The sequence below is a fragment of the Pelodiscus sinensis genome, chromosome 5 (assembly GCF_052426305.1).
Source record: "Pelodiscus sinensis isolate ZL-2025 chromosome 5, ASM5242630v1, whole genome shotgun sequence".
Classification (NCBI taxonomy): Eukaryota; Metazoa; Chordata; order Testudines; family Trionychidae; genus Pelodiscus; species Pelodiscus sinensis.
The window spans coordinates 89,073,541-89,095,064 of record NC_143056.1 but is presented as its reverse complement, the minus strand read 5'-3'; the positions used below and the strand labels follow the sequence as shown (position 1 = coordinate 89,095,064).

Sequence of the window (21,524 nt, the reverse complement as noted above, 5' to 3'; positions counted from 1 at the left end):
TGACCTAATCCCTGGTGTAGACACAGCTAGTTAGTGGAAGAATGCTTCCATTGACCTAGCTACTGTGGATCAGAGAGGAAGAATTCCTATAGCAACAGAGAAACCACTTCCCATCAGGGCAGAGTTATTTACACAACAGCAGTATGGCAACACAGCAATAGTGATTTAGCATCTTGAAGTTTGCTGGGTCCATAAGAGTAGATGCAGACATTTGGAGGAACAAAACTGAGTTCACACAGTGGCTAGGTTTGAGATCATCAAGTGAAAAGAGCTACATATTGTTGCCATTTTTACTTGAGTGACTAGCCAAAGTTTGGGGCCCTGGCTGCAGCTGGGAGCAGAAATTGGTAGCAGTTAGGTATTTCTTTGATGCAGTTTTCTTTCTTTACAAAGAATGTACATAGTCTTGTATCTCTGAATGCAAAAGGAATCAAATAGCAGGAACAGCTTCTTTTGCTCACAAATGCTCTTTTCAGCCTATATCTCTGACTAAAAAACTTCATCCTAGATTTCTTCCAGAATCAGACAGCATGCTTTCAGCTCCTTTTGGCAGTTTCTGTATCTGTTAGGCTATCTCTGCAGTTTCAGAAATAGGGTTTCTTGCATCTCATAACATCAGTGTAAATAGGTTTTAATTTGCAGTGAATTATTATAATCTGGAGTGCATATCTTTTCTACCATCAAATTGCAATGAGACAAATTTTGTACCTGTACATGAGAGAGAAAAAAAATCAAAACAAGCAAGGACTGAATCTGGTTTCCTGTCTGCCAGTTGCATTTTTTGCTCCATCAACTTCATAGCTAGCTGACTCCTTTTAGTCTCTAAGATGATCTCTCTCAGATGATGCAAATTTACATTCATAGATACAAGAAGTGAGAAATGTTTGCACATGATATTAATCTTTTTATCAGAATTAAAAACACAGATGTCTTTTGTGAAGAATGACAGATGATCTTACTGGTGATTAGCCTACAAAGAGGGAAAATCAAACCCACCGAATAGTTCACTTATGGACTAGTGATGGTATTTAGAAAAATGCAGGTCATTTTCTCTCTTTATTTCTGAGCAATAAAAGGCCAACCATCACTCAACAGAATTGCAAGTGCTAACTTGCAAAACTTCTGATTTTGTTGGCAGAGATGGCAGCCCTCAAATTCTCACGGTCTGCTTTGAAGAAAGGACATTCTCTGCTCTGTAGGGGTACATTTACACAGCAAGGCTAAAGTCAAATTAAGCTATTTCGGCTTAAGCTACGCAATTGACATAGCTGAAGTCAAAATAGCTTAATTCGGCTTTTGGTGACACTGTCTACACAACAGATGTAAAATGAGGGTTACAGGAGTCGAAGTAAGAAGTCCTCCAGCTCAAAATTATTTCAGAATAAAGGCTGGCAGTGTAGACATGCACAATGTTATTCTGAAATAACGTCAGTTATTCCAAAATAACACTGCTGTGTAGACATAGCCTATGAGCATAAACAGTGTGAATGTGGTTTCTTTTAATATTTGGTTTATTTGGTGTCCATGTCTGCAAATAACTCTTCTTCCCTCCTCTATGCTCACAGTTATTAAATTCGCTGTGTCAGGATCCAGATGCCAACTGCAAATATGGACTCTATTTTAGAGATGGCAAGAGGAAAGTGGACTACATCCTGGTTTACCATTACAAGAAGTCCTCTGTAAGTAGGACACTTGCTAGGCGAATTCATCACAATGACTCAAGTGCCCGAAGCATCAAACAGGATCAACCACTTCCTGGGAAGGGTGGACATCTTGAGATGGGAGAAAGTGAACCACACATGGATTATCATGAAGATGATAAGAGATTCCGCAGAGAGGAGTATGAAGGCAACCTCATGGAGGCTGGTCTGGAGTTGGAAAGAGATGAAGATGTAAGTAGACTTTTGAACTGTCTTTTTACCTTAATAAGAAAGGGTCAAATATTGAGAACTATCAAGCAGTTCCTGAGAACCCCTGTTGGGAGTTACAGGTGCTCGTGACCTCCCAATATTTGGCCCTTATTTTTTGTAGCATCCTCAAATCCCTTTGATACCAGTCATCTCAGTAATTCACTGTGTCAGCACCATCACGTAGTTGATCTTCTAGAATACAAAAACATAGCTTCTGAACTGAATGTTTTATAAATTCAAATTTTTATTACTAAATTAAAAACAATGTTTCTTATGGCATTTTCATCCTCCAGGAATTCAAGTACTCTGAGCATTTAGTAAAGAATAAAATTGGAGCATGTTTGACATTTTCCGGACAGATACCCTTATTTCACTGGAAAAATATGTGATATGGGGATACAAGTGCTTTGTGGTTGTAGAATCCTGAACTTAACTGCCTGAAGACTGCACTAAACTAAAATAGGTATCCACAGCTCTAAACAGCCTCATAGGCAGCTGAGACAAATAAGTAACAAATAAGCCTTAGTAATTGTGAGACGCATACAGGTTACTTCACATTTGTTTTAGTATAATAGGATATAACTTTTGCATCTTCATGAATGTAAATGACACACAAGTTTCAGAGGGATAACCATGTTTAGTTTGTAACGTTAAAAAAAGAGTAGTTCTGTAGCACCTTAGAGACAAACAAAAATACATATATAGAATGAGCTTTCAAGGACAAAACCTGACACAAACTGATAGATTCTAAAAATGCTGAGAAAATGTTACTCTATATGCTCGGTAGCAATATTTAGATTCTCTGAACTATTCATATTCTAGATAATGCCCATAGCACTGATCTACTCCTAGAGAAGCAAATATATTGTGAAAACATTCAAGACAATAATGGCTATAGCCTCTCATGGTGTGGAGGGACTGAAACAAATGGAATCCCCTTGTTTGTTCACACACACTCTGCTCACTGAGTCTACACAAGGCCTTCCTAAGCAGGCACTGCAGGTTTTGTGGGGCATAGAATGGGAAGGTGACCAGACAGTAGCATGGGGAAGTCTTTATGTAGCATTTTCTCCAGGTAAACTAGTTAAGAAATTCCCATGGAAATGAGTTTTGACCTTATTAATATTAAGCACCAACCCTCAGAACCTGTCTCTCATTGTCTATGACCCTCCTTCTGTCCCATCCCTGAGAGGTATTTTGGAGGAGGGGCCAGAGAGGCACGGTTCCTTAGGAGGTACTACTTACTGCTGGGGAAAAAGAAGCAGCAGAGGAATATCACAGAAGGTCCAGCCCTCACTGAATGTCTTTGACGTATTTGCAGATGGCCAGATATGTTTGTTTCCCAGCAGATCTCAGGGTTGCCATATATATATTAAAGAGCCCTCTCTCCTACTCTGGAAATCCTGATTTCTCTCCCACAGGAGCTCCATCTTCAGCGTTCAGATGTCTGCAGTATTTCCCCCTAACTGTGCCCCATCCATAACTCTTCCCCACCTGTTAGGGTATGTCTACACTACAGCGTTATTTCAAAATATCTAATTTTGAAATAGTTATTTCAAAATAATGCATCTACACACACAATGCATTTCAAAATAGCTTTTTGCTATTTCAAAATAGCACATCTACACTGATTGGATGCTGAATTGCATTTAAGGCCAGCCAGAACTGGTTCCGGCAGGGCATCAGGTCAGAAGTTACCTTGTGGCCAGGGCGGCCAGCAGGGCACCCTGGGAAAGGCTGGAGGCCCCCTATTTCAAAATAAGTGTCTACCCAGCGCTTATTTTGAAATAGCAATTTTGAAATTGGCACTATTTCTCGTGGAATGAGGTTTACCAATTTCGAAATAAGCCCTCTGCTATTTCGAATTAATTTTGAAATAGCAGTTGGCTTGTGTAGATGCTAAGAAAGTTGTTTCGAAATAACGGCTGTTATTTGCTGTGTAGACATACCCTTAGGGTGGAGTGGAGGACAAAAGAGGAGTGGAAGAGAAATTCATACAGACATAAGAAAAAAAAAGTCATTAAGTGATCTTTAACACAGTGGTTCTTAACCATGGGTCCAGGGCCCCATGGGGAGTTGTGAGCAGGTTTCAGGTCTAGTACAATATTAAACTAAGGGGGGCCTAGGGCAGAAAGCTGAAGCCCGAGCAGTGAAGCTTCTTGGGGGGGGAGGGGCAGCAATTGCCACGCTTGCTACCCCATAATGCCAACTCTAGTTTTTATATTCAAAGCCCTTTACTGTGGCACAGGTAGGCTGTGGGATTTTTACAGCATCCTGAGGGGACGAGGCTGAGAGAGAAAAAGGTTGTGAACCCCTGCTCTAACTGATCTATATGGAACTTCATAATTAGCCTTCTTGTTAAAACATGTAGAATTCTTTTAAAATCTGTAATTTAAGAGACTTTTAAATTAAAAGTATCAAGCCTGAGTTCTGAACATCCCTGAACTTTTTGGAATGTTCAAAATTGAGATGTGAATTTGACCTAACAGTTAGACTGAACAATTCTCTGTTGATGTGCTTAAAATATTGACCTAGGTTGGAGATGTTAAATTTTGATTAGTTGATTAATCAAGTAGCCAATGGGATTTCCATTGACTACTTGATAAGGAGGGAGTAGAGCGCTTGCTATCCCCGCTGCACCTCTGCCTTTTAAATGTAGTAAGAGCCCCGTGGGACTCTTAATACATTTTAAAAGGCAGAGGTGCAATGGGGAACCTGGCGTGAGCAGGGACTGCTTCAGCCCTCACTCTTTCCATTTCCCCTGCTGCACCTATGCCTCCACCCCTCCCACCCCGAGTGACTAGTCGAGTAGTGACTTGACTACCCGATACACCTAGGCTCATCGGGTAGTTGGCTAGTCAACTAGTCGCTTACTTCCCTAACCTTGTCTCAATTTAAGACAAGCTCTAAAAAGTTTACATGATAGTGTACCCTTTATTATAGTAGAAGTTGTTGATGTTTTAATATTACAGATAAAACTGAGCCTGGAAAAAACCCTCCAGATTTGTACCCCTTTGAACTTGGGTCACTATCCAAATTGAATTTAAATTATCTGTCTTGTAATTCCAATCTGTTTGAAAAAGAGTTATATGCACTAAAATGATCACTTCTCAGATTAGCCTTCAAAGGAATTAAATCTTTTCATGGGAACTTCTGTAAATGGTGTAGATTAAGTCCATGGACTTCCAATATGATTAGAGATCAGTGTGCTGTACGTGACTCCTTTCACCTGCACAGCAAAAACAATGTGTTCTATTAAAAGACCATGTAAAATAATTGGGGGTGTATGTGATCTGCTGCCAATGTGATTAGTAGAAATAGCTATGGTCAGATTCATTTCAAAGGCAATGACTATATTTTAATTAACTGATCCAGCCAATATTCCTGAGGTTTGCAGAGGGAGAATGTAAGCATTTTGTAAATTTTATTTACAAAATCTAAAACCTGGGTCTTAGACCTATAATCTGCACATTAAAAAATCCTAAATATGTCCATTAAACATTCATGAATGTACAGATAGGACAAACCCTGGAAAAGTGAAATCAATTTCCATTTCAAGTTCTATATTTCCAAATGAAAATAACAAGAGCCTTCTATCTGGTTTGCAAACTACCATAGTAGTTTGGCGCACTCTTTGGCCAAGTCATGCAGATTAAAATAGTTTACATGATAGGGCGTCCCCACCTATGACATGTAATACTGCTTTAAATAATATTGAAGGTCTTTGAGTTCAAGTGAGGACATCATACATGCCCAATACAAGATATTAAAATAGAACAGGAATGTATAGAGATGAGAGCTACAGGGATCTACATCAACTTTCATCTTGAAAGCTTGAGTGTAAAGCAAAAGGCTTGCAGCCACTTGCTTGAATCTGAAAGGCATTACTTGGAGAGCTATGAAGTCACACAACAGGTCTTAAAAGTTAGTAAAAGTGAGTATTTGGCAAAGGGAAAACTTATATTAATGCTTAACTTCACAGGAGAGAGTTTAACTCAAATGTTTTTGAAGTTGACACATTGGAGATGGCAACTATTTATGGCCCCTGAGTAATGTATTTCTGGAAAGCAGGTGCAGAGTATTGCAGACTGAAAATAAATTTTTATAGTTGCATAAGCCAGTACAGCAGTGAGAATAGAAAGATAAAGCTGAGATTAAAGTCTTTTGCTGTTTGAAGCTGTAACCTAGTTTAAATTTGAATAGCCTGTGGAACTGATGAATGGTGGGAACCATTCACTCTGTGCTTTTCAATTGTAAGGGTAGAAAAACATTTTCACAATATAATCTCTCTCTCAAAATAAAAGCTTTTTTCCGATGGGTGACAGAGATGTCATTACACTCTTACTCTCTGTGGCCAAAGAGAGGGGGGTTGGCGAGCATAGCGAACATGGGGTGCAGCCCGCTAGCGTACATATAAATGCATCTGATCAAGGGCCTGGAGGATTGAGGGTGACTGTAAGTGCTGGAAAATCTCTACCACATATGGCTGAGGGTGACAGTCACAGGAATCTGATAAGGCAATCCTCTTTTGCTAGTTGCACATCTTCCTAGGATTCTTCTTTTCAGTGGCCTAATAGCATCTACACAAAACTGTAATGTGGGGGATAAGCAGGAAGATTTTTTTTTCTTGCACACATTTGGAGTTCCCAACACTTCCATTGTACATGGGAACAAAAAGGCCCAGTGCTGTTATCTGTCATCTTTGCAAGGATATACTTTCAAAATCATGGAATCACTCCCAGTTCTTCCTTGCTTTCAGTATTTCAAGAGAGATCGTTTTCTTTTGAAGGTTCCCGTTCTTCAAATACAGCATCTGTATTGGTGGCTTTGAAACTCTCTACAGACTTCCTTGCCTCTACACATAGATAGCACAGCTGTTCATGTGAAAGCTCTTCAACTTAAGTGCAGGCCAGAGATAAAGAGAGTAGGTACATCAACAAGGAAGTCAAATCTGCTCTGCAGCTCTTCGGATATTTTTGTATTGTGTAACCTAAGACCCAAATATTACATGTGAACTTGGCTGGCAAAGGTGGGCAAAAAATAAATGGGAGCAATTCCTGTGGCCTGTATATGTTAGGGAGCTCCATGGATTTCTCTTAATATGATCTGCTGATTTCTTTAAGGCTAACAATGTACCTCAGATCAAATGTCACAAGTCTGCTTTTGTGAAATGCATTGGCATGCTCTGTCTGTTCGTTTTGGCAATTACATACTGCCCTCTGCATCGGACTCCTTCAGCAAGCATGGACTCCTTCTGCATCTCAATTACTACTGTGGGGTAGTGAGGAAATGTGTCTGTTGAAAAAAGTTTTATAAGATGAAATGTTAAGTGACTCCTTACTCTAACCTTGAATGTTAGCATCTGGGAAGGGAATTGTCATAGGAACCATTACAGCAACTCTCTGCCCTCTGGGTTCCCTCTACATTAGGGTGATCTTCACATAGTTAGTTAGGTTGGCTTTAGGACAGCTGCATGTCAGCCATGCCCTACTACAGGGAAGAATCTGGATCAGTGTATGAAGAAATTGGATATTTTTCTATACATCTTTCTGAAGTACTAATGTAAAAATTTACCATTTAAGCTCAGATGTAGACAATAGCTCTGCAGATGATGCATTTTTGCCTCTTTCTTACAAAAAGTCTGTGATTCTGATCCTTAGAGGTTCTGATGTGTATGCTGTGAGACATTGCTGACTAGCCATTAAACACCTTGCACTCAAAAACCCTATAGGCTCAGGCCCCTTCGGGTATGTCTATGCCCATCCTTCAGGGTCCTAGAACTCATAGCCCAGCCTGAGCTCAAACATCTGCACTACAGTTAAACAGCCTCTTAGTTTGAGCCTGGTAAACCCAATTCAGCTGACCTGGATCAGCAGTGTGTTTTTAACTACAATTTAGACATATTCTAGTCTTACGCAAATTTGAGTGACTGGGTGTATATCCAGGGCAAATACTCTTTATATTCCAAACATTTATTTTCTCACTTTAAAATAAGATAATTAGTCTACCTTGGGATAATTATTCTGTTGCAGAACAGAGTTTTGTGGTGCGAGCACCTTGTGGACAGCAAATCTGATTCGTTCAATGATTTTTATCATACCTGTTTAGACACCCATTTTTTTTTTAAACAGATAAGATTTATAATGTCTGTTGTGGACTATTTAATCCCTCATTGCGTATGTAACTAGACAAAAATAGCATCTTATTTTATTTCATCTAAATGAACTCTCTTCCCCCTCCCCCTCCTTTTTTAGACTAAAATACATGGAGTTGGATTTGTAAAAATACATGCCCCTTGGAATGTTTTGTGCCGGGAGGCAGAATTTCTGAAACTCAAGATGCCCACAAAAAAGGTTAGTGATGATTTTCTTTTCTTCCACATAAACACACAGTTTACACATAGCACTTCTATAAGGCTTTTCATTCTCACAGCACTTTACAAGCATTAACTAATCAACAACAATCTTGGGAGGGAAATAAGTATTTGCCTTTTACCCATAAGGAAATGGAGAAAGAAGGGCTAATTATCTTGCCAAATGCCACAGAAAGCATCATGGCAATAACTAGGAACAGAAAGCAAGAGTTCCTAGCTCCTGGTCCAGTTCATTATTTGATACAAAAGAGGGATGTGAAAGGTTAACTGGTCCTGGTTAACTAGTGGGGCTGGAGCAGCTCTCTGTCTGCTGCAAGGAGGAGGTGCTCTAGCCCATCAGGACCCACCATAGACAGGGGCACTTCAGCCCTGCCAGAGTAGCAGTGGGAGGAAGGGGGCCTGTTGCAGCCCAGCCTGGCTGGAGTGGCCTCTCTGCCCCCTCCCCCCCATTTAATCAGTTAACTGGTTAAACATTGCATTTAACTGGTTAACCAATAAAACAGGATTTTACATCCCCAATACAAATGGATTTGTACCGTATTTGGTATGTTTTGCGATGTTAGCTTGCAGCTGATAATGGACTCTTAAATATACAGGATGGGGGATGCTATTTTTTCTTAGCCCAGCAGAGCCCCAGACCTGACCATACACATGGGGAAGTAGCATTTTAGATGCAAATAGTCCTTTTGTGCTCAGAGGCTAATCATGTGCATAAAGTTAATCATGAACATAATTGTTTGCAGGGTGTGGGACTAAATTAGCTTAGAAAAATTACCCTTTGGAATATTTGAAGTGTCATTATAAAAGTAATAGTGTATTTTCTCTGCAGACCAAAATTTAAATAATCTTTGCTATGTAGCTGTACCTGTTCATTGAACATAACTTAGAGGTGGATTAATATTTAATGACATCCTAAGTGCAGGTTCCAGATATTACAGAGAATGAAGTCTCTAATGGAATGAAAGAGCGCCTCAAAGCCCAAAGTAATTTATTGCAAGTTAAAATAAAACTTTTGCTTTAAATATTGTATTAGTGGCATTTTAGCCCACTTATCACCTTCCTTATTTTAATTATGTTTCCTGTTTTTTTTTTAAAGACCATTAAGTTTGTTGGAGCTCTTGTATCATACAGGAAAGGGCATTTTTGTCAAGACAGTAAGTGAGAGGTTTCATAGGGCACAACTAAACTACATTCCTCTTTCGAGAAAGGAATGTAAATGAGGCAAATCAAAAATGCAAATGAAGCGTGGATTTAAATATCCCGTACTTCATTTGCATATTTGCTTCTGAGCGCTTTTTCAAAAAAGGGTTTTTTGGAAGTGAAAGTGCAGTCTAGATGGGGTTCTAGACCCTCATTTTTCAGGAGTACGGGTTCTTTTGAAAAAGGAGGTTTTTTTTAAAATAAACCCATCTAGACTGCACTTTCACTTTCAAAAACCCTTTTTAGAAAAAGCGCTCAGATGTGAATATGCAAATGAAGTGAAGAATATTTAAATCCACGCTTAATTTGCACTTTCGATTTGCCTCATTTACATTCCTCCTTCAAAAGACGAATATAGTCTAGACATAGCTATAGACCAGTTATTGCTTGTGCCTAGTAGAAGTTAGGAATGAATTTTCACTTGGCTGCACCTGGAAATGAGCTCAAACCAAACCATTTCATCTAGACACTGAAGGTGGTTTGTATCTGGATTTAGAGCAGAACTTTGTGGCTCAGGCTGTGTAGTTTATTCTTTTCATAGTATCATAGAACACTAGAACTGTAAGAGACTTTGAGAGGTCATTGACTCCAGTCCCCTGCCCTCACACTAAGACCCAATACCGTCTACCATCCCTGACAGATGTCTGTCTAACTTGCTCTTAAATATCTCCAGTGATGGAGATTCCACAACCTCTCTAGGCAATTTATTCCAGTGTTTAACCACCCTGACAGGAAGTTTTCCCTAATGTCCAACCTCTACCTCCCTTGCTACAGTTTAAGCCCATTGCTTCTTGTCCTAACCGCCAAGGCTAAGGAGAATAATTTTTCTTCCTCCTCCTTGTAACACCCTTTTAGATACCTGAAAACCATTATCATGTCCCCTCTCAGTCTTCTCCTTTCCAAACTAAACAAGCCCAATTCCTTCAGCCTTCCTTCATAGGTCAATTTCTTTATCTTCTAATGCTATTCTTGTATGATTTTGGCACTTGTTTGGTACTGGAATGCCAAATTGCTGTTACTGCACTGGTAAAAAGTAGTTCCACTGTAGTTCCATTAGTCAAAAGTCAATGCAGGGCATTCACATGCAAGTTTCCCTGGGTACTATGGAGATCAGAAGGTTGCATTTGGTGTGGTTACACTCAGCAGTTCATGGGACTTAAGGACTATGTAGATCCTTGTCACATGACTGGGGAGAAGGCCCCGTTCCGGGCAGTGTGAGGATGCCAGCTTCGCACCTGTCACACTCCTATTTTCCACTTTGTTCCCCAGCAATGGCTGTGTCCAGACTCCATGCCTCCGTCGACGGAGGCATGTAGATTAGCCAGATCGGAAGAGGGAAATGAAGCCGCGATTAAAATAATCGCGGCTTCATTTAAATTTAAATGGCTGCCCCGATCTGCCGATCAGCTGTTTGTCGGCAGATCGGGAGAGTCTGGACGCGATGCCCCGACAAAGAAGCCTTTCTTCATCGACACAGGTAAACCTGGTTTCACGAGGCTTACCTGTGTCGATGAAGAAAGGCTTCTTTGTCGGGGCATCGCGTCCAGACTCTCCCGATCTGCCGACAAACAGCTGATCGGCAGATCGGGGCAGCCATTTAAATTTAAATGAAGCCGCGATTATTTTAATCGCGGCTTCATTTCCCTCTTCCGATCTGGCTAATCTACATGCCTCCGTCGACGGAGGCATGGAGTCTGGACACACCCAATGTGTTTAATCTCACCTACCAAAGTCTGTCTGATCCCTCCCACTAGTCCCTGGGGTGGGGTGACCCCATAGTTAGAGATTAACTTCCCTCAATTGGCAGAGCAGCACAATTCAATAGTTCCAATACAACCCAGTGGTCAGAGTCTATTAAGGGACGGTTGATAGGGGAAAGGTTTGCACCCCCGGAAGCGGGTCTAGGCCCACCCATTCCAGTGGACTCCAGCCCAGGCCCCGTTAGTGGCTTTCTGTAGCCACTGAGTCAGCAGGAAAAAGTTCAAAATGTAGCACACTGACTCTCTAGCACCAGCTTGCTCACCCTGTAGCCATTGCCTTCCCTAGGCTCTTTCCTGATCTAGGGTGTGTCTGCTCAATGATGGATCTCCAGCTCCCCTCCTTCATCTTGGATCTGGCTGCTTCTGCTTATATCTGGAATCTGTGAGGTCTCTAGTTGTGTCAAGCCTCCAGTCGACATGGTAGCGCCTCAGCATTTGGGTAATCTCTGTGGTTTGCCTGGAGCTGGCAAGGCACATCCTCCCCCTCCAGCCACCACCCCAACTGAGTTAAGCTGATTCTTTTTATAGCAGTACAGCTCAAACATCCCCAGTAAGACATAGGGGGTGCGACGTTCTCAGCCCTCAGGGCTGGCTTAACCCCCTCCTGCTTAGTGTGGAGAGAGTACGCCCATCACACACCCTCCACTTTAAGAATGGTCCTTTCTCTCACCCCACAGAGAGGCTTACAAGGGCCACCGAAGTTCCTTCAGCCTTTAACCTGCCACAGAGTAGAGCTACAGTTTTAGGTCTGTTAAGCAGTCCAGCCCTTTCCTTTGGAATGACATAAGAGGCAAGATGTGACTCTTAGGCTATATCTACACAGCACTCTAAACTTGAAATAAGATAAACAATTTGCACTATGCAAATTGCATACTTATTTCGAGTTTATTTCAGAATAGGCTATTTTGAAATTTGGTGCTGTCTACCCAGCACCAAATTTCAAAATAAAGTACTATTTCGAGTCATCCCTTAATCATCATGAATGAGAGTTACTGGGTTGCTGAAATAGTGCATGCCCATTATTTTGAAAAACATTTCAAAATAATGAGTGGCTTGTGAAGACTCGATATCCAGAGGTATCCCGAAATAACTATGATGTGTAGACATACTCTAAGAGAATAATTGAACTCTGAGTTTGCTTCAGTGTTTCCCTTTCAAAACCCATCTATCTATTTTTTTCACCCTTTTAAAGACGGTCGAGCAATAGCACACTGGTCACCATTAGTTTGAGTGTATTTATTTAAATGATGATCTTAGTCATTACACTTCAGTAACTTTTATGAATAATTTGAGAGCAATACAATATTAATTATTTGTTTTCCTTCTTCTCAGGTGTATCAGATAAATCAAGGCCATGGTCTTTTGAAAAAAATTAATTCTGTAATTCAAAAAATAACAGAACCTATCCAACCAAAAGTAGCAGAACACAAACCACAGACAATGAAACGCCTCTCCTACCCTTTCTCCCGGGAAAAACAACACCTGTAAGTGAAAGCTTCATCTAAATTAATCGTTTGCAAAAACTGGAGTCTGTTAATGCAATACCACTTGAGACACAGGCATGAATAGGTTAATAAAATAATATGCATCAGAATGAATATTGCAGTAATGATAATAAAAATGGGCACCTTTTCTTATCATAAGAAGTTAGATCTTATCAAGTTCACTGTGCAAGAATAGGGCTCTTTAAGGCTTTCTGTAGCATTTGTGTTCATTTTAGCTGTCATATAGTATATGTAGCAATCATCCTGAACAGAGTAACAATACAGTATGCCTTTTCAAATATAAGGTAACATTTATATCATAATACAGTTTTACTGTGGTCCTTTTCACTGCAAAAGTGAAGTGTTCAGTAAGATTTGTAGCTAGGAGAATAGATTGATAAACATAATTGTGTACCATCTACAACATGGGTTTCCAAATTGGGGGGTGTGCCCCCCTGAAGGGGTGTGAAGAAATTCCAGGGGAGGCCCGAAGTGGCCCAGCCTCGCCCCCCCCCCCCCCATCAAGTTTTGCTGCCCTGTTCAGTTCCTTTTTTCCTTTTTTTTTCTTTTTTTCAACAAATTTTGATGCTATTTGGGGGAATAGGGCATGAGGGTTTTTCAAAAAGGGGGGCATGATGCCAAAAAGTTTGGGAACCACTAATCTACAAGGAGAGGACCTGATTTGGCCATTGATTTTAATTGGAACAACTTGGGAGCCATTATGAGATCTCAAAAATAATTGCAGTTGTATATACATGCATGTCAAGGAACATGGAAAAAAGGGAAGTCTGGCAAAAGGTTTTTTTCTTCTGGAAAGCTCCGGCAAGACCATTCTATAGCCAGGTCCTCTTCATGTCTCAGTTTGGGAGCAGAAAGGTTTTAAGAGGATGTGGCTCTGGGAGAAGAAGCATGGTTTATATGTATACCCACAAACAGCCACCTAGAGCAAACAATAGTCTTTGGGCACAGCCTCTTCACCACACACAAGTTTATTTTTTACCTTTAGTGGATACAGAACATGAAAAGGAACTGTGCACCAGAGTATGTATCATCTTTGATATGTGGCCAGATTTGCACGAGGGGTGTTCATCCAATAAAATAATCCTATGCCTGAGTGTCACAAGGGGTCAGATTATTAACTTGCACTCGTGTTAGGAAGGATCTTACACTACATCTAGTCTTACTCCTTTCCCCCACCCCACCCATGAAACTACTTTCAGAGTAGTTACAGAGTACAGGAGACAAAAACAAAACAATTCTTGGCTAGATCAAAAAAATCATTGGGCGAAATGCTAGGTTCATGTTATTCAAGAAGTAAGAGTAGATCATATAGGTCCCTTTTGATCTTAAAATCTATGAATATATAAAACCAAAAAAAGTGTTGCCAAACCCTATAAAAAGTAGAGTTTGTGATGGGCATTTCTTTTAGAAGGGATATTAGATTAGACTCATTTCTATTTGTTGGCAATAACCTTCATCCCAAGCAGTGAACATTACTGATCAGCAGTATTTCCTGGATAAAGAAAAAGAGGTCATTAAGGATACATCTACTCAGAAGTGTTATTTTGAACTTACTGCAGTTATTCTGAAATAACTGCTTGTGGTGTAGATGAGGAGTATGTTATTTCGACATAATGTCAAAAAAATGTCAAGCTGGAGGACTTCTTACTTGACTCCTGTAACCCACATTTTATGAGGAGTAAGGGAAGTCGGAGGAAGAGTGCTCTCTCAGACTTCCTGCTGTGTAGACAGCACCAAAAGCTGAAATAAGCTATTTTGACTTAAGCTACACAATTATGTAGCTCAAGTTGCCTATTTCGGCTTTTACCCTGTTGTGTACAAGTGCCCTACATGTAGAAATGTATAGACAGCGTTTTATGCATTGAGCAATATTTTTTTCTCCTTTCCACTGTTTAACAGATTTGATTTGTCTGACAAAGAATCCTTTTTTGACAGCAAAACTAGAAGCACGATAGTAAGTATTGTATTTTTAAATCATTTACAGCAGAAGTATTTCCGTGGTTATGTGGGTTTTAAATGTTCCTTTGTTAGGATTAGCCCCAACTCCCATTACCAAATGACGCTAATTGTCAATGACAGAAAGTGTTTAAAAACAAAATGAAACATTTCCAGGGTACGGCTCCAGTGTGTCTGCTGAATACTGTTTGAGATTAACAGTGTGTCTTCTTTTTTGTGTGCACAATAGCTCCGTTTTGATTCTATTAGGCTTTGTCTATACTTATGGTGGCATGTGGAATACAGGCACTGCTCATGCTGGAACATGGCTCAATGAAAGGCAGGGTGTGTCCGCAATTCTTACTGCGTTGCGTAGCTACGCAGCTGAAGCAATGGAGTGTCTTTCCTCATTGCTTCCCCCCTGCCAGAGCTTTCAATATTGTCGGAGCTATAGGCTGCAGCGGAAAAGTCTCTGGCAGCAGGGAGGCAGCCGGACACTGTACTGCTTAAAAAATAGCAGCTTAGACATGGGAGGCACTGTTTGGTCACGTAAAGAGCACTGTAGGCTATACACACTGGGGGGAGGGGCGTGGAGATTCAGGCATACAGAGCACCCTACTCTACTCCACTTGCCCAAGCTGTGCCTCACCATTTACACAGCTGTTTATACATATGCTCACTTTGCCTGCAGTGTCTGTTCTTTACACACCACCAAAAGTGTAGACGTACCCTAGAGTCTCAATAATTCTGGAATGCAGCATGGAATAACAGGTAGAGCTCTAGACTGGATCAATGATCTGGATGCCAGATCAGAAGATCTGGATGCTTTTCCTGACTCTATGAGCCCACTGGGTAACACTGGGCAAGTGACTTCCTCTTCCTGTTCCTATATTCCCCCATGTGGAAAGTGAGGTGATTGAAGTCCTTTGTAAACTGCTTTGAGATTTACTGATGAAAAGAACCGTCTAAGAGCTAAGTATTATTGGCGCAAAATGAGGATAATATTTTCTTACCTCACTTCAGTGTTACAAAGATAAAATCTATCCACTATTGTGAGGTTCTGCAGAAATGAGTGCCTCATAAAATAGAAGCAAAGACATCCAAAATTAACCCTTTGAAAGTTTATATGAACAGGCATATAAGTTACAGTGTCAGAGTACGCTTGGGCATCTTTTGCATGTGACACTAGTGTGTCGACTATCCAATAAGCTTTTGTTTATTAGATAGTTGACTAGTCGCTTACATCCCTATTCTCCAATGTCTAAAAAAACCCAGCTCCCATGGAAAGTAGCTCAGGGTATGTCTACACTACAGCGCTAATTCGAACTAACTTAGTTAATTCGAACTAACGCATCTAGAACTAAAAACTAGTTCGAATTAGCATTTTGCTAATTCGAACTAGCATGTCCACGTTAAGTGGACCCTGAACAGGGCTTAAGGATGGCCGGAAGCAGTGCCGGCAGGGCATCAGAGGAGGACTTAGAGCGTGGAGATGCTGTCTCAGGCTAGCCGAGGGCTGTGCTTAAAGGGTCCCAACCCCCACCACGGACAGACAGTTCTCAGGGGTGCCCCGCTTGAAAACCAGTCCTGGCTTGGAGTGCCCGGAGTGCCCACACTGGGCACATCACACCACTCGGCCATCAGCCCGGCTGCACTTGCCGCAGGCTGCCATCTGGGGAGAGGGGGCAATTGGAGGGATGCAGGAGAGCTTCCACCCCCAGAAGCCCGCAGAGCCAGCCCAGTCCTCCCCATCGGGGGCTCATGCCCCATTCCTCCCTCATCTCCTTCCACTTACCCTTCCCTAGCCCCTTTTCTTGATGTACAAAATAAAGGACAATTGTGTTCAAAAATGGAATCTGTCTTTATTGAACAAAACTGGAGGAGACTGGGAAAAGGAGGTGGGAGAGGAGAAGAGGGAGGCTGGGAGAAGGGAGGGCAACTACAATGATCAGGGGTTGGGAACAGGTCCCATATGAAGAGAGGCTAAAGAGACTGGGACTTCTCAGCTTAGAAAAGAGGAGACGGAGGGGGGACAGGATAGAGGTCTCTAAAAGCAGGAGTTGGGTGGAGAGGGTGCATACAGAAAAGTTCTTCATTAGTTCCCATAAAGAAGGACTAGAGGACACCAAAGGAAAGGAATGGGTAGCAGGCTTCAAACTATTAACACAAAGTTGTTCCTCACAAAGCAAAGAGTCAACCTGTGAAACTCCTTGCTGCAGGAGGCTGTGAAGGCTAGAACTAGAACAGAGTTTAAAGGGAAGTGAGATCAAGTCATGGAGGTTGGGTCCATGGAGTGGTATTATCCAGGGGGTAGGAGTGGTGTCCCTGCCCAAAGTTTGTGGAAGGCTGGAGAGGGATGGCACGAGACAAATGGCTTGGTCACTGTCTCCGGTCCATCCCCTCCAGGGTCCCTAGGGTTGGCTGCTGTCGGCAGACAGGCTACTGGGCTAGATGGACCTTTGGTCTGACCCAGGACGGCCATTGTAAGCTCAGGGCTCAGGGTCGGGGGTCTCAGTGGACCACCTTGATTTTCATGCACTCCTGCTCCTGGGTGGCCAGGCTGGCAGCTCTCCTGCCCTAGACGGCCACCTTCCTGTGCCTAGTGCGGAGATCGTGGACAAGGTCCACGATGTTCGCACTAGCCCAGGCAGGTGCCCGCCTCTTGCGGTCCCAGGCAAGCTCCCGGGATGGCAGGTGCAGGGTCTGCTGGCTGGGTGCTGGCAGGCTTGCACCTGGCACGGGCACCGTAGCCAGCCCGTGCCCCTTTAAGGGGTCTGGGGCCGGGAGAGGGGCATAGAGTTTCCCTGGTGTTTTCCAGAGTGGCCACCAGGGAAACCTGGGAAGCCTTAGCCTCCCACTAGTTCGAATTAAGGGTCTACACAGCCCTTAATTCGAACTAGCTAGTTCAAACTAGGCTTAATCCTCGTAAAATGAGGTTTACCTAGTTTGAACTAAGCGCTCCGCTAGTTCGAATTAAATTCGAACTAGCGGAGCGCTAGTGTAGCGCCTATTAAAGTTAGTTCGAACTAACGTCTGTTAGTTCGAACTAACTGTGTAGTGTAGACATACCCTCAGAGTTCAGTCTGTACAAAATTTCGGCACGAATTGCAGTGTCAGCCTCTCTACATTCAAGGAGGGAAAGCAAAGAGGGGGGAGCAGGAGTCACTGCTGGGGGGAACCAGCTTAAAAGTAGGTTCCCTACAGCACCAGCTCCTCGGTGCTGCCTGACCTCATACCAGAGGCAGCAGTGCAGAATTGTAGGGAGCTCCCCGGGAGTGGGACCAGGAGAATACTGGCTACCAGCCTCGGCCCCCAGGGACTATCCAATAGTTATGTAACCAACACGAATTCATGAGGTTACACAACTATTCAATTACCCAATACCTAGCATCCCTAGAAGAATCACGCTAATTGAGAAAGATTACTAGACCTGTTTGGCTAAAATCAAAACAACATTCAGAGCACACAACTAAAACCAAGTAAGTTATTTTTCCCTCCCAGGTTCCCCTGGCTATAATTAGCATTGCCCATCTTCCCTAATAGAGGGTTAACATCATCACTTCCTGCTGCAAAGTGTTTTAGAGTGAGAGTCAGCAGCCAACTTTCTGCTCCTGGCTCAGCTTCTCCCAGCTCACACAGGGCACAAGGCCCTTAGAAAAGCAGCTGCCCTACCTGATTGCTCATGGAGTCTGACCCCAGGGACAGAATCTATTGGGTCAAACCCCAAAACTACCACACCCAGTTCCAGAAGCTTCTGGGTGTGGAGTGTTAAATTTGCCTAGCAACAATGACCCAGACTTAACTCGCTCATACCACCTTGCCCCCTCTTCCCCCTGCCCCTCCCACAGGTCTCCTAAAGATATATCTCCCTATCAGGTACATGGGTTACACTAGCAAGTTATAAACACAAATTAGCCCTCTATAATACCTTTAACAAGAACAACAGCACCCCTGACTATCACCTGCCTTGAAAGAAGACAGGAATGTCCATTTATTCAACTGCCCTCTCAGTTCAAGCAGGAACAGCAATGAAGCTATATCAATTTACATCAGCTGAGGATCTAGTGCTTTACACCAGTTTAATATACAAGATACTTGTATAAAAATGTCTTTAATCTGGGCTGTAGGTGTTTCCTGTGGTGCCTTTGAATTGCATCACTATCATACGGTACGTCTATACAGCAGCATTATTTCAGAGTAACTGATGTTATTCCTAAATAACATATTGCACGTCTATACTACAAGCCTTTATTTTGAAATAACGTCGAGCTGGAAGACTTCTAACTCCAACTCGTGGTAACCCTCATTTTACAAGGAATCAGGGAAGCTGAAGAAAGAATGCTCTTCCTTCGACTTCCTGCTGTATAGACAGCACCAAAAGCTGAATTAAGCTATTTCGACTTACGTTATGAAATTGACGTAGCCGAAGTTGCATAGCTTAATTCAGCTTTAATTCTGATGTGTAGACGTACCCATAGTGAACAGTTAAATCTAACCCTCTTCCCCTCAAACAAATAAAAAATCACATATCTTACTTATTGGCAGATTAGTCATCTAGGTTTTTTTTTCCCTTTTTACAGATATCATATATGAAAATAACAAAGTTCAACATCCTTAAAACACTATATAATATCGAGCTTTTCATAGATAACACTTATCAGCTGTGATCAACAGCTCCATTGTGCCAATAACTTTGATTCTCAGAGATTTGTTTACACAGAACAGCTCAATAGTTACTGGCAGAATCTCAAGTAACCCTTTCTTTTCTTCCCTCTTGCTAATGTAGGTTTATGAAATATTGAAAAGAACAACATGTACCAAAGCCAAATACAGCATGGGTAAGGAACTTGACTTAGGTTTGAGATCATCATTTTCAGGTGTCTAAAATGCTGCAAATTGCAACTGAAGGGATGGTTTGGGTGGGGTTTGTTTGTCTTTTTTTCTCCATTGTTTGATTTAAGTTCATTTAGTTTTGTTCTTGTTTTCTGAGCTTTGTTTGGTCACAAACATTTTTTGTCTCTAAAGATATAAAGCCATTACTGTCAAGGAATTTTATGATCAGATCTTTGTAAATTGTGAAGCAAGATGAATATTTTCACGTACAAAGAGATCATTCACAAAGAAACGGGATGGCAGCATAAAACACTACTAAGATACGGCCCAGGAACTAATAATGTGCAATCACTTCCTGATCACCAGGGGTTCAATCCTATCCATACTGAAGTCAATGAGAGTATTGCCACAGACTTCAGTAGCTGCAGATTCACAGTCTATATCCAGCCATATAAATCCAGTCTATATCAATAGTCACCTAAAATTATCACTGAAGGCTCTTTAAGGGCTTGTGTGATATGGTCTCAGTTGACAAGCTTTCAAAACTAGACCATAAATGGCATTTATTGGCATTCTTCAGTAACTCAGCAGGGAGGCCATGTACGGGAGCGGGCATGGGGACTACATTAATTTCTCATCCCTAGAAGACATGGTTGTCCCTCCAGTTCAGTGACAACGTGGTGGAGTAATATCAGGAAGTTTACACTACTGCTACCTATGAATGTAGGATTTTAGCCTTCAGAACTGATCCAACTGTTCAATTTACCAAACAAGCAACAATAAAAATCAGGTCACCCTGGTAAAGATCTGCTAACCATGTATTCCCTCTTCACCTGTTTTATAGTCTCTTTTACACTGCTTATGATACATAAGGATTCACTAAACTATAGCACTGAGGTGAAAAAATAGCTCATAATAATCCAGATCATGAGTGGCAAAACCTAAGTTTTTTTAAATCCAGTCATCCCCATATATGATATCCCATGGGGGGAAAAGAACTCAAATGGAAAAAATGTTCAATGGCCATTGGCAACAGTTAAAACATTCATTTGTCCACAGGTAGTTAAATACAGTACAGGTATGGGAACTTAACTTACAAGTAGCTTTGACTAAATATTGACAAAACTGATGTTAAGACGTCCATGAAATAATGGTGGTATGATTCAGCCAGAAGTGCTTTGTATACTCTGACTTTGCAATTTAACTCTCAACATACAGTGCACAGGTGGTGAGTCTTTATATGCCATAAGATTATTTTGGGTGCAGCCAGGTACTGGTCCTGTAATGTGGGAAATCCAAATTCAGGAGTGATCTCCAGTTTCCAAGCTATTGCTGGATCAGTTTCAGAGAAGAAATAACAAACTTGCACTCTGGCAGGAGGAAAGTCCCGTGGCTCACTGTGGAATCTTGCCTTCCAGCTGGCTGCTTGCTTGCGCTCCTGGTCAGAAACAGGGCCCACATTCACCGTTAATTAAATGAGGGGAAAGACCTTGTTAAGATTTTTGGGTCCCCCTTCTTCTGCCACCTTCACCAGATGGGGCACGGAAAGGCCACACAGGATGCATGAGTTGAAGAGATGTTTGGGCTGCATAATCAGTTGGGGTAAATCAGTGTTGTGCCATCTGACTTGGTATGTTTGGTAATTATATATTTAAAGAACGTTCTGGAACAGATTAGAGCAAATACTTGTAACACTGGGACATTTTAGAAGTGGTTTCCTCTGAACTTTGCCAAGTAGGAATAACAAGTAGTGTGCAGTGAACACTCCAGCTTTCTGATGTTTATAAGTGCAGACTTGTGAAACTGCAAATTATAATCCACATCTTTTAATGCCAATATGCAGCAGGTGGAGTGTTCAAATCTTCAGCAGTGCACTACTGCTTTGTAATATTCTGAAACTCTTATTAAACACATTGACCCAATATTCATCTAATGAGAATCAGCTTAGTTGGTGTAAATAAACATTGCTATACCGATTTCAATAGCGCTGAAGATGTGATCTTAAAAG

At 41.7% G+C, this 21,524-nt stretch overlaps 1 protein-coding gene across 9 annotated transcripts in view; it reads left to right on the top strand.

The window, feature by feature from the left end:
• Positions 1-21,524, top strand: part of ANO1 (anoctamin 1) — a 135,345-nt gene that overhangs the window by 64,598 nt on the left and 49,223 nt on the right. For all 9 annotated transcript variants that reach the window (XM_014574588.4, XM_025185664.3, XM_014574584.4 and 6 more), the window contains 5 exons: positions 1,566-1,892; positions 8,165-8,263; positions 12,576-12,727; positions 14,648-14,702; positions 19,470-19,521. In XM_014574588.4, the coding sequence (XP_014430074.2) occupies positions 1,566-1,892; positions 8,165-8,263; positions 12,576-12,727; positions 14,648-14,702; positions 19,470-19,521 (685 nt within the window). The remainder of the gene's footprint in view (positions 1-1,565; positions 1,893-8,164; positions 8,264-12,575; positions 12,728-14,647; positions 14,703-19,469; positions 19,522-21,524) is intronic.